The sequence below is a fragment of the Leuciscus leuciscus genome (genome assembly GCF_965113295.1).
Source record: "Leuciscus leuciscus genome assembly, chromosome: 24".
Lineage (NCBI taxonomy): Eukaryota > Metazoa > Chordata > Actinopteri > Cypriniformes > Leuciscidae > Leuciscus > Leuciscus leuciscus.
The window spans coordinates 25,411,904-25,425,425 of record NC_138723.1 but is presented as its reverse complement, the minus strand read 5'-3'; the positions used below and the strand labels follow the sequence as shown (position 1 = coordinate 25,425,425).

Genomic DNA, 13,522 nt, shown 5'->3' with positions numbered 1-13,522 from the left:
CCTCTCCACGGACGGGATACGTGCGATATTCTCCTCAGGTGAGCCTAATAAGCCTAGTGAGCCTAATAAGTTTCCTCCAGCGCTGTTGACGTCAACGCCAGAGTTATGCCACCGGCAGCTTTCGCGTTGGCCAGGTACCTCCATGTGCATGGTTCCCCCTCTGGGCGACCCCCACACGTGTATTTCCACTGTAAGCCTCTCTGAGCATGTGTCTTTCCCTTGGCAAGTCACCTTGCCACCCCTGGGGTTGAAATATTCCACCTGCGGCTGGACACCCCAGTGATTCTCCATATGCAGCCCCCTCCTGGATCTTATGTGTATTCTGTAAGTCCCCCGTTTTATTTCTCGAAGATGAGAGGCTTTCTAAGCGAAACCCCATTCGTCGCCACAACGTAACGTCTCCGTTCCCTACTCAGGGAACGAGGGTTACATACGTAACCGAGACGTTATAACTGCCTAAAAACAAAATGGGGTAGAAAACCTATCTAAAAATGTTCACCATGGTCAATTTACACTCACCTAAAGGATTATTAGGAACACCATACTAATACTGTGTTTGACCCCCTTTCGCCTTCAGAACTGCCTTAATTCTACGTGGCATTGATTCAACAAGGTGCTGAAAGCATTCTTTAGAAATGTTGGCCCATATTGATAGGATAGCATCTTGCAGTTGATGGAGATTTGTGGGATGCACATCCAGGGCACGAAGCTCCCGTTCCACCACATCCCAAAGATGCTCTATTGGGTTGAGATCTGGTGACTGTGGGGGCCATTTTAGTACAGTGAACTCATTGTCATGTTCAAGAAACTAATTTGAAATGATTCGAGCTTTGTGACATGGTGCATTATCCTGCTGGAAGTAGCCATCAGAGGATGGGTACATGGTGGTCATAAAGGGATGGACATGGTCAGAAACAATGCTCAGGTAGGCCGTGGCATTTAAACGATGCCCAATTGGCACTAAGGGGCCTAAAGTGTGCCAAGAAAACATCCCCCACACCATTACACCACCACCACCAGCCTGCACAGTGGTAACAAGGCATGATGGATCCATGTTCTCATTCTGTTTACGCCAAATTCTGACTCTACCATCTGAATGTCTCAACAGAAATCGAGACTCATCAGACCAGGCAACATTTTTCCAGTCTTCAACTGTCAAATTTTGGTGAGCTCGTGCAAATTGTAGCCTCTTTTTCCTATTTGTAGTGGAGATGAGTGGTACCCGGTGGGGTCTTCTGCTGTTGTAGCCCATCCGCCTCAAGGTTGTGCATGTTGTGGCTTCACAAATGCTTTGCTGCATACCTCGGTTGTAACGAGTGGTTATTTCAGTCAAAGTTGCTCTTCTATCAGCTTGAATCAGTCGGCCCATTCTCCTCTGACCTCTAGCATCAACAAGGCATTTTCGCCCACAGGACTGCCGCTTAGAAATGGTTGTGGGTGAAAATCCCAGTAACTGAGCAGATTGTGAAATACTCAGACCGGCCCGTCTGGCACCAACAACCATGCCACGCTCAAAATTGCTTAAATCACCTTTCTTTCCCATTCTGACATTCAGTTTGGAGTTCAGGAGATTGTCTTGACCAGGACCACACCCCTAAATGCATTGAAGCAACTGCCATGTGATTGGTTGATTAGATAATTGCATTAATGAGAAATTGAACAGGTGTTCCTAATAATCCTTTAGGTGAGTGTATGTGCATAATAAAGTCTACAGAGTATAAACTAGCCTATGTAAAATCACATACTGGTAACATATTAGTCAACATTTGAACCTTTATTTTATTTTTTCTCTATTTTTCTCATTAGATACATTAGATTACCCGATTAAATTGAAACCCAATACTTGCATTTAAAAGTGAATTCTGGGGTAGGCAAGGCTGTGAAGGATCCTTCTGATGTATCCTGCATTCAGGGGAAAAGAAGGACGCATTTGCAGGACGCATTTTGAAGGAGCCTTCGAAGGACCTTCGCATTGGAACAGCCTTCGTCGCGCCGCGGTGATACAATCGGCTATACTTTCCCCTTTAAACGAGTCTCGGTGCGTCGGTGAGACCGCGTTGGCCTTCAAAGGATGCTGCCCCTGAATTGGGACACAATCCCAATTGCATTCAAAGGATGCAACCCCTGAATTGGGACACAGCTAGTATCTGATTGCCTAATTCTATTTACACATCAGTTTCTTTCTCAAATGTTGATGATCAATTAAAACATAACCGACTTGTGTTTATGGGGATACTCGCCAAGACGGGCGACACATAAGTGGTGTGTATTTGATTTTGGGATTGCGTCCTGTCAGAAAGGTGGCTTTCTGTATGCACGCTTCAAGTGTCCACGCAGAAAGACGTTTTTCAGCATTCGAGTTCTGAATTCAGTTCCTTTGCATGGTTTATTGTGCTTTTAATAACTTAACATGCATGTTCTGCTCTTTATTCTCCATACAAAAAAGCAACTCAAAAACTGATTTATTTTAATTAAAGATGATAATGAGGGGGACATTTTTCTATTGTACCTCTGGATCAGAAGTCAGTGTGTTGTGGAATATTAGCATACAACAGTACCTTTAGAGAAAAAAAAAAAATCAAAGTATATGGCAATTGAATGAATGAATGAATGAATAAATGAGGCATTTATATAGCAATTTTGTATGAACTACACACCCAAAGCACTTTACAATCATATCAGGGTATCTCTCCTCAACCACCACCAGTGTGCAGCATCCACTTGGATGATGCGACAGCAGCCACAGTACAATGGCACCAGTGCGCTCACCACACACCAGGTGAAGAGGAGAGAGAGTGATAGAGCCAATTTAATGGATGGGAATTATTAGGAGGCCATGATTGGTAAGGGCCAATTTAGGGAATTTGGCCAGGACACCGGGGTTACACCCTACTCTTTACGAGAAGTGCCATGGGATTTTTAATGACCACAGAGAGTCAGGACCTAGGTTTAACATCTCATCCGAAGGACGGTGCTTGTTACAGTATTTTCCCCGTCACTAGGTGGGTGTTAGGACCCACACAGACCACAGGGTGAGCACCTCTTGCTGGCCTCACAAACACCTCTTGCAGCAGCAACCTAGACCTCCCAAGAGGTCTCCCATTCAGGTACTAACCAGGCTCAACCCAATTGAAAAAATTTATTAACTTGAAATATATGGAAATATTGATTACTAACAGAAACACAATTCACGTGAAAAGAAATAGAAAAAGAAGTTTATCATATTTAATATTCAAAAGACAGCTGAAAACCAATCTCTTCCATGAGCACTTAACCTTATATAAAAAAAAAAAATAAAAAATAAATAAAAAATTCCTTTCCCTTTGAAACATCACTTATCAGGCTTATGCTACTCTGAATAATACCTGAACTTCGTATTTTGAGCACTTCTTGCGTTGTTGTTGCTTTTGCCTCTTTATGATGACTCGCTGAATTGTGTCCTAATTTGTAAGTCGCTTTGGACAAAGGCGTCTGCTAAATGACTAAATGTAAATGTAAATGTAAATGTAATATTGATTAAAACTTTAGCACTGTTTACCCTATTATTGTGTGGCTAAATTTAACAATGCATACAATGAATAAATAATTATAACATTATGCAGAATCAGAGTGGGCGGTAGATCATGGCATGGGTTGGTCGATCTGATCCAGACACTGTATAAATTAAATGACAATAGAGTAGAACAAAAGAGCAGAACAAACTCCTAACATGAGGAGACACACTCATGGCCTATGAGACAGAGGATCATGAGACTCAATACTGCTTTCCTGCCATCAACTCATCATGTATCAAGGGAAAACGCTCCAGACATGAATACAATATCATGTTTGTGTTTTTTTCATTGCTGTCCGCATGGACTGTGTTTCTGAACCTGCTGGTGATCATCTCAATCTCTCACTTCAAGAAGCTTCACACTCCAACCAACCTGATTATTCTCTCTCTGGCTGTGGCCGACCTACTTATTGGACTTGTTATGCCCATAGAGGCAACCAGACTGATTGAGGTGTGTTGGTACTTTGGAGACATCTTCTGCAGACTCTATTCAATATTTATTGCAATGCTAATTTCAACATCTCTTTGTAATTTGGTATTAATAGCGATTGATCGTTATGTGGCTGTGTGTCACCCTTTACAGTACCCCCACAAAATCACTACAACTAAAACTTTAATAAGCATCTGTCTCTGCTGGATTTGCTCCTCCGGTTATATGACTGCCTGTGTAATTAATAGCGGATATTTTGACACTTCACACAGAACAGACTTGTGTTATGGAAAGTGTTATATTATGATGGGATTTGCCTGGATAGTCACTGATCTGTTCATGTCTTTTATTTTTCCTTGTATCCTGATCATAACTTTATATTTGAGGATTTTTTATGTAGTACATCAGCAAGTGAAAGTTATAAACTATCTGAAGGGTGGTAAATGTGTAATGGGAGGATCAGTGAGGAGAACATCTGAGAGTAAAGCTGCTCTGACATTAGGAATCATTGTGACAGTTTATCTTCTTTGCTATATTCCATATTATATCTGTTCTATATCAGTAATCTCTTCCACAACCATAAATATTTTAGCATGGGTCTTGTACACAAACTCAGGTCTGAATCCTCTGATCTATGCTTTATTTTATCCCTGGTTTAAAAAGACAGTTAAACACATCTTAACTCTGAAAATATTTCACCCAGCATCTTCTCTGGTTGATATTTTTACAAAACATCAATTGTAAAATTGGTAAAACCGTCACTCTGAGAGAAATTTCACATAAACTGCATTATTGTTAAGTGATAGCTAATAAACAGTTTGTATTTGTAATTTACACTATACATGATGTATCCTAATAGTACGTAGTTTGTTTTATATAAAATGATTGCTGTATAATTTTCACATTCAAGTTTTGTCAGAATGTAACAATTAAGCAAACTTCTTTTTACACAAAGTAAAAAAGTGACAAAGCAAAGTTGTTTTAATAGCTTATTAATTAAATTGAGCAATAATCACAAACCTTCAGTCTAATGATAAAGGTAGATATTATGTACTTTATGCTTCACTTTCATCAGTTATTTTGAATCTGTTTTATTGTAAATCAAAAACACAATGACAAAAAGAGGACAGTCATATAGAACTATATGTAAAGCCCTATTCGGATGGTAATTGTTTCTCATGTGGACGTCTGTAAAAAATAAATTTGCATGGCACCTCAATGATCAAATTCAGATGGTGATTTATTCACTGTGAAGGAACGATTTTTGTGATCCTACAAACCCGGGAACACGCTTTTCGCATTGCATGATTGTCTGCTGTAGGCTAAATAAAATGTCATATGCTTGGAATAATAATAAATTCATACTTAATTTATTAATAGAAAAATAATGTCCTATTTAATTGTTTAATTATTTAAACCTGATTAAAAATAGGAAGCTAGACATGCTGGATTTCTGTCTTGCATTTTATCTCAAAATGATCATTTCAATTTCATAAAAAATGGAAATTAATGGAAATAAGTTATTGCAGCCTCTTATTTACATATTTTAAAATTGTATTGCACATATTGCTGTCACAATAACAGCCCAATTCAAATGTTTACTTGCTTATCTCTTTCTCTTTCTCTTTTTTGTTCTTAACAGCTCCCACTTGTTTATATGGAGCAGTGATGAAATATTGCATTTTGCTTCCAGCATTTCAGTTATTAACAACACATTCTCACCCCAAAACGTCACATACTGACGGGTCTTGACCAAACGGCAACATACGACGAAAAGGGTACCCCTTTAACGTCCATGTGTGACGATTCGGGTTATGGGTAGGTTTAGGTATGTGTTAGGGTACCGCTAGGAGGCGCTGCTGGTGCGCTTATGTCTTCGTCTCATATTGACGTTATAGGGGTACCCTTTTCGTCGTATGTTGCCGTATGGTCAAGACCCGTCAGTATGTGACGTTTTGGGGTGAGACCGGGCTGTTATTAAAAGTGTAGCTACATCTTTAAAATGAATTCAAATTACAGTGAAGCACAACAGTTATTATACGGTGCTCCGCAGTGGTCAAAAAAGATTTTAAACAGTGAATTTTGAAGTGATCGCTTTTTGTAATCTCAGGGATGTTGATTTGGACGCCAATTAAATTACTGACCATGGTGTTTGTCAAAAAACATTAGGTAATTCGGCCAGGGATTTTTACGTGGGTGGTGGAAGAAAAACACTGACATTTTGGATTCAGACGGCAATAAAATCACAGAGAAAAAACAATTACTGTCTGAAATGGTTCTTAAGTGTCAAATGTAAGAACCTTGCAGCGGAACGTGAGAGTGAGCGTCGATGCCGAGCTGATCCGCGTCCTCACAAAGGCCGTCAGCGACCTCCGCATCGAGTGGTCGCTGCCTGAGGAGCCCACCGTGAGCTGGCTCGATGGGTGCTTCCTGCAAGGGCATCAAGCAGGCCCCCCGCCAGAGACCAGCACCCTGTTTACCTGAAGTTCATGACGAGCTCACAAAATCTCTAGTGGCTTCTAGAAGATTTAGTGCGGCGCCGAGGAGAAGATGTACGACAGGATGCCTCTCATGGAAGGCCTCTCCACGCATCTCTGCCCGCCCACCTCTAGCGGATGGAGAACCAAGGCGGTCCACCCATCCAAGCCGTGCCGTGACGTCAGCTCTCGCTGGTCTCAGCCAAGCTGCATCGGCCCTGAACACCATGGCCGTTCTTCAGATGTATCAAGCCAGGCTCCTCCATGCTATGGACGAGGCTGGACCAGATCCAGAGGCGTTTGGTGATCCGAGCAGCACTATGGATTTAGCCCTGCGAGCCACTAAGTCCGCACAGGCTATCGGCAGGGGGATGGCTAGCCTTATTGTGTTAGATCACCACCTTTGGCTGAACTTGACCGAGATTAAGGACGCGGACAGAACGGCTTTCCTGGATGTGCCTATCTTCAACACCGGCCTCTTCGGGCCAGCGGTCAAGGGTTTCTCTGAGAGGTTCACTGAGGCGCAGAAGTCATCGCAAGCCATGCGACATTTCTTGCCAAAGCGCTCAAGTTCAGCCAGCCAAACCCGCGCCGCAAGCCCCTCAGCCCCGTTCAGCGGCTGAAGCTCATGGACACCAGAGACCAGCTAAGCGCTACCCGTACCCGACTTGAAAAAAGAGAGTTCGAGTCCCGCTGCGGCCGGACCGCCTTCGAAGAGAGCTTGCGCACATCTCACGGTTCCTGCTTCGCTTCAGGTGACTGTAGATGTAGGGACTCTCCCAGGTTGTAGATTTTCACAGTATGATAATCATCTCAGAAATTATCACGGTTTACAGTATTAATCAATTATTAAATAAATAAATAAACAGTATTATTAATTTATGGTTGTTATTATTATTATTATTATTATCATCAGATAAAATGACAGTTAAATGAATGAAAACTGTTTTTTTTTTGGTTGAACAAATGCTTTTATTATAACAAACTCGAAAACCATTTGGTTTGTTTTCTTTATTAAAATGTCAATAAAATTTGTCTAATCAACTAAATTCAATAATTGATAATGAATCAGATCAACAACTTATTTTTAACATTACTAATTTATTAAAATGTTTAAGAATAATAGAGTCCTATGAAATGTATTTTATTCAGACATTTTTTTTTTTCTTTTTATGAATAAATACACATATATTATCAAAAACGGTGGTAATCAAATGAAAATTTAAACTTTTATCCTTTTATTTTTTGGGGAAGTGCTGCAAAACAGATTTAGTCAATTAAATCATGGACAAAAAATATTCCTTAAATAATATTTATTATTGTTGCTGAGAGTTGCTATTGAAACATTTAACAATAATATTATTGTTGCTGTTATTATTCTGCTATATTCACAATATTATTCTATTGTAGGTCTACAATAATGTATATGTCTTTCATAATTTCTCCTATTTAAATCGAACTTTTATTTTGACGGGTTGTAGTGAAGACCTGTTCCAGAGTGTATTTGACAATGCGTTTTCTCAAATAAAAGGATGAAAATGATCATTAGGCGTTCTCTCAGAGCAAGCGAGTATATATAGCAGTCTTTTTGTGCTTTAATATTCACAGACCATGTCGCGATTTGATTTAGTGCACAGCTCTACTTTCAATTTATTTATCCATCCATCAGTTCACGTCTTTTCCGTGACATCTGTGTTAAGGTCCTTGCACACTGAGTCCGAAATTCGCGTCCGAAATTTTTTCATGTTAAAAAATAAATACGACCTCATGTCTTGATTTTCTGCGTTTTTCGCATCCGTAGCAAGCATTTTCAATGATGTCTAGACAATTCATAGCCACCAAATGACGAATATGAAAAAAAGCATATACGAAAATGTTGGACTACTTTGCAAGTAGCCTACCTATAATGTAAATTCAATTTGCACGACTGGATTCCGGGATTCCCTCTGCATCTAAATATAAACGGGACATAGGCTACCTTTATCCGCGCAGAGGGATGGTGTTCTGTGTGTTTCCTCCTTTTTCAGCCACTGTGCATCCACATTTTTTGCAAATTGTATATCTATCCTCGAGGACAACCACGCGCAGTCGTTTACGGCACATCCAAATATTGCTTTTTTTTTACTTAGTAACGGATATGATTTTAAATGTAGCAAAGTACAATACTTCAATCAAAACGTACTTAAGTAAAAGTAAAATTACAGATTTTAAAAACTACTTTAAAAAGTAGAAGTACACAAAAAAACTACTCAATTACGTAACGCGAGTAAATGTAATTCGTTACTTTCCACCTCTGGCAGCCATAACAGCTTTTCACACTCCCGCGGCTGGCCAATCCTTGGGGAGAAGCGATCTCATCATTCGCTTCCTTAAGGGGGCCAGGAAGCTTAACCCGCCTTGGCCCGGCTCTGTCCCCTCCTGGGATCTGTCCACGGTCCTTAGGGTGCTGAAGGGGCCCCCGTTTGAGCCACTTCAGTCAGCAGGCCTCAGGCCACTCTCGCTGAAAACAGCCCTCCTGCTAGTGCTGGCATCAGTCAAAAGAGTAGGCGATTTACAAGCGCTCTCCTCTAACACGTCATGCATGCCTGGAGTTTGGGCCCAACTTCTCCAAAGTCGTGCTCAGGCCAAGGCATGGTTATGTGCCTAAGGTGCTCTCAACCCCATTCAGAGCCAAGGTTATTTCCCTATCTGCTCTTCCCGCGTCGGAAGAAGACGAAGACTCAAATCTGCTCTGCCCAGTCAGGGCTCTCAGAGTCTATTTGGAGCGCTCTGCAGCATTTAGACAGTCAGAGCAGCGCTTTGTGTGTTGTGGCGGCTACACCAAGGGTCTGCCAGTCACAAAGCAGAGGCTATTGAGATGGATAGTGGACACTATCTCTTTAGCTTACGCCTCTATGGGCTTTCAGTGCCCCAGAGGCGTGAGAGCCCATTCAACCAGAGGCATGGCCTCCTCATGGGCCTGGTCTAGTGGTGTACCAATGGAAGACATCTGTGCGGCGTCAGGTTGGTCCTCACCGTCCACTTTTGTTCGATTCTATAACCTCCAGGTCCCTGCTTTGCAAGCACGGATTCTCTCTGTTTAGGGTTTTCGGGCTAGGGGCCCTGAAACTCTGGAAGCATTTCCCTATTTCGGGTTCCGGTCTCCCCATTACCTACAGGGTTGAGCTTAAGGTAGAGTATACTCCATCATAAGGGCCCGGGGTCTCTCTGGCCCTAGTCCCAAGATGGCCGCCGCCATTCCAGAGTCTCATCCCAAGATGGTGATGACATCACTGGAATGTGCCCTCGTGAGAGGCTATAAATAGATGTGAAATAGGTGCGCTTTCAGGACACTTTGTCTGAAGAGATGTCCTGAACACACCCCCAGTGCAGTAATGCAGCGCAGCAAAAGCTACTCTCAATGCTGCGCTGACAGCCCTATAGGGGAGAATACAACACCGCCACACTGGAAGTGTCTGGACCCCTCAAGGTTGTGTGCGCACAAACATGAGAAAGGCCTCAGGCATGAGGTTGGGATGTCGACTCAAGGGCATGGGAGCCCAGAGTAACATGAACATCCAAACTATAAAATCTGATAAATTATATACGGTCGAGAATGCAACTTTAAGAAGATGGTCAGGGTGAGGGTGCAAAGTAGCTTTGACCAGTCCTGGGGCAGAGTCTAACCAGGATTGTGAAATTGACAGAGCCTGCAAATCCCCAATTCTTTTTAGCGAAGTAATGGCTATGATAAAATAAAATAAAATATTTAGAGTCAGAAGCTTGTCAGGCGCTGACTCTAGTAGTTCAAAAAGTGGTCTTGACTAGCCCCTCAAGGATTATGGCCAAGTCCCACGAAGGGATCTTTGCTCTACCAGGAGGCCTCAACCACCTCGCTCCACGGATGAGGTGGGCGATCAGAGGGTGCTTCCTGATTGGAGCCCCATCAATCAGGGCATGGCAAGCCGATATGGCGGCCACAAATACCCTGAGAGTGGCGGGCATAATTATAATTGTTCCTGCAGAAATTCCAGCACTGAAACAATCTGGCAGTGCAGTTCACCATGCAGACACCACCTTTCAAAGACACCTCATTTAAAATGATATAAATCATCATTACATATATTACACATGCCAAATATGAAGTTTTATGTTGTTGTCAATTTAATTGTTGTTAATACTGTGCTAGTTGCAGTATTTTAAACAACCCTTTTTGAGAGAAAAAAAGAAAATCAGGCTGCCACAAGAGCTATTAGTAACAATGTCTGACTGAGATCATCATCAGCTTTCTTTGATTTTTTTTTTATTGATTTTTTTTGACACCTGTACCGAGTGGAATTTCTTTTATATCTACTTGTATAGACATCTCTGGAATAAAAGTTCTACTTCTTTTACTTCTATCCGTTCTAAACACACAGTGAATGCACTGATGCAATAGCTTCTGCTCATTATTCAGGGTCAGTTACATAATATTTGTTTTTATGTATTTTTCAAAACAAGTAACTGACCCCTGAATAATGAGCAGCAGCTATTGCATCAGTGCATTCACAGTGTGTTTAGATGTGTTACATTCACACCTCTAATGAATCTCATCTCTGCATTCAGCATAGGTGTTAACAGCACCCTCAGGTGCACATTTACTCAACAGCAAACCATAATTGCTATAATTAGTCTTCAGAGTTTACTGTAACTGATTTCTCAGATGACTTGTTATCAGGAGTAAATGAGACACTTGTCATTGCTTGTTTGACAAATCAACAGCTTCAAAGAAACTGGTAGCCAGGTAACAGACAAGTGACCAATCCTGATGGCGACTTCACTCCATGCATTCTACCAGCACTTCTTCCTACTGTTTCCTTCCTTTTTCTGCTGTGTAACAACAAACGGGATATGCACCACCCAATGGTCAAAGTTGACACAATGTGCATTAGAGGGCACCAGAAGAAAAAAATTTATATTGTTACAACCCTGCAAGAAAAAGGGAGACCACATGCAACAATTCTAAATGAAACATTTATTTTAATGATGCATGTGCAGGAGCTCAAATCTTGAGTATCTGGTGAAAAGTCAATCTTCGCCGATTGAGATTGCGCAAGCAAACGTAATCTTAATTTTAATTAATCCAGGATCAGCACAAGTACGTACAATTTTGATGAACAAAACAACACACTCATCTTCCCTCTATGTTGTAAACAAACACAGCGTCAGCTCATGTGTGAGTTTGCTCCTGCGAATACGTCATTGTGTGACAGGAAGCTCGTGCTCCAGACTGCTATGAATGCGCTCAGAACTATTTGCTGAGGCTGTGGATTGCAAGAAAATGAACACTATTTACAATATGTATAGGCCGATTGTTTCACTTCTTAAGACCTCAATGCATCGTCAGGAGCCGTGAGTATTAATTGACCCATGGTCTGTGTGACCAAAACATTTTTTGGACTAAAACCCAAACTCTCCTGTGTCACATCCAGGCTATGAGCATCAACCAAGACAGACCCTCTTCCCAATCCTGATTCAATTCAACACATTTAAGTGTGTAATAATGACTTCAGAGACTGATGAAAACACTTTAATGCACCTTGACTCAGAGCGTTATATGTGCAAGACTGGTTGTACATTCCAGATCTAAAACTGGTCCCTCAATCGCTCTGAATAATCTTGGGCATACCGAAAATCCCAACATCTCCATGGGCAGCACTTAAAGAGATAGTTCACCCAAAAATCAGAATTACCCCATGATTTACTCACTATCAAGTCATCCTAGGTGTATATGACATTATTCTCCCAGACGAATATTATATTATCTCCCAAGTTATATAAAAAAAAATGTCCTGGCTCTTCCAAGCTTTATAATGGCAGTGAATGGCCGTATCTGTTTTGAAGTCCATCAAAGTGCATCCATCCATCATAAAAGTAACCAGTGACGTAAGATGTAGGAGTATCATAAGTTTAGACGCCTCTCGCGGTTCAAACAAACAGGGCTGGGCAACAAACTCAAACTCCTCTGACATTTCTCTTTAAAAAATTGAAGTTTTAGACTTCTAATTCGTGACTGGTGTTTTGTTTTGCTCTATCCTCTGCGTTTCCGTGTTCGTCATTACATTGTGCGTCAGGTCAAGGGTTATTCTTCCACCGTAAATCGATGCGTACAGCCGTCTGCCGGAAGCTAGTTATTTTAGTCGATAAAGTTTAAAATATGGATATTTTTCTTACACGAACACATCGATTCACTTCAGAAGGCCTTTATTAACCCTTGATTAAACAGATGCGGGGGAGTTCTTGAAACAAAGAGCTGGTCGCTCTTGCGGAAAGCACTGGTCCTGGTCATATATGCTTGCAGAGCACGGACGGGACACAGAACATTCAGCCCCTGATCCTCCGGGGAGGCAAAGGGTGGAGGGTGAACAGCGGATAGCTCCAAAACCTCCGAAGTGAACGCAGGGAAGCATTTCGGCATGAAGGCCGAATATGGATATTTTTCTTACACGAACACATCGATTCACTTCAGAAGGCCTTTATTAACCCTCGATTAAACAGATGCGGGGGAGCCCTTGAAACAAAGAGCTGGTCGCTCTTGCGGAAAGCACTGGTCCTGGTCATATATGCTTGCAGAGCACGGACGGGACACAGAACATTCAGCCCCTGATCCTCCGGGGAGGCAAAGGGTGGAGGGTGAAAAGTGGATAGCTCCAAAACCTCCGAAGTGAACGCAGGGAAGCATTTCGCCCATGAATGCCGGGTTAACCCCCTGAGGTCTACGGTATCGCCGGCGATACCAGCTCGCTTTTTTTTTATTAGTGTAAAAGAAACTCATAAATACTCTGTTGACTTTGATTTTCCATAGGAGTTTCATACATCAATCGATTCTGTTAAATGTGTATTATTTTTGTGTATACTCACAATAAAAACAAAGTGTTGTGCTTTTTGCCAAATAAAGAAAAATAAACACGAAGCGAGTTCTGCCTTCTCTCTGCCAGTGAAGTCCATTCTGAAACGCGTCCGAAAATTAACAATAACTCAGCGAATACTCAGTCAAACAGACATACAGACACACAGGCATGAAGCTTGAATTCTCTTCTTTTA

At 41.7% G+C, this 13,522-nt stretch overlaps 1 protein-coding gene across 1 annotated transcript; it reads left to right on the top strand.

Moving 5' to 3' along the window:
• Nucleotides 1-3,692: 3,692 nt before the first annotated feature.
• Nucleotides 3,693-4,727, top strand: LOC309489262 (trace amine-associated receptor 13c-like; the record flags this gene model as incomplete). Its single annotated transcript, XM_082157907.1, has 1 exon — nt 3,693-4,727. Exon 1 carries the CDS (start codon nt 3,726-3,728, stop codon nt 4,725-4,727), a length of 1,002 nt encoding a protein of 333 aa, XP_082014033.1. The 5' UTR covers nt 3,693-3,725.
• Nucleotides 4,728-13,522: the final 8,795 nt, after the last annotated feature.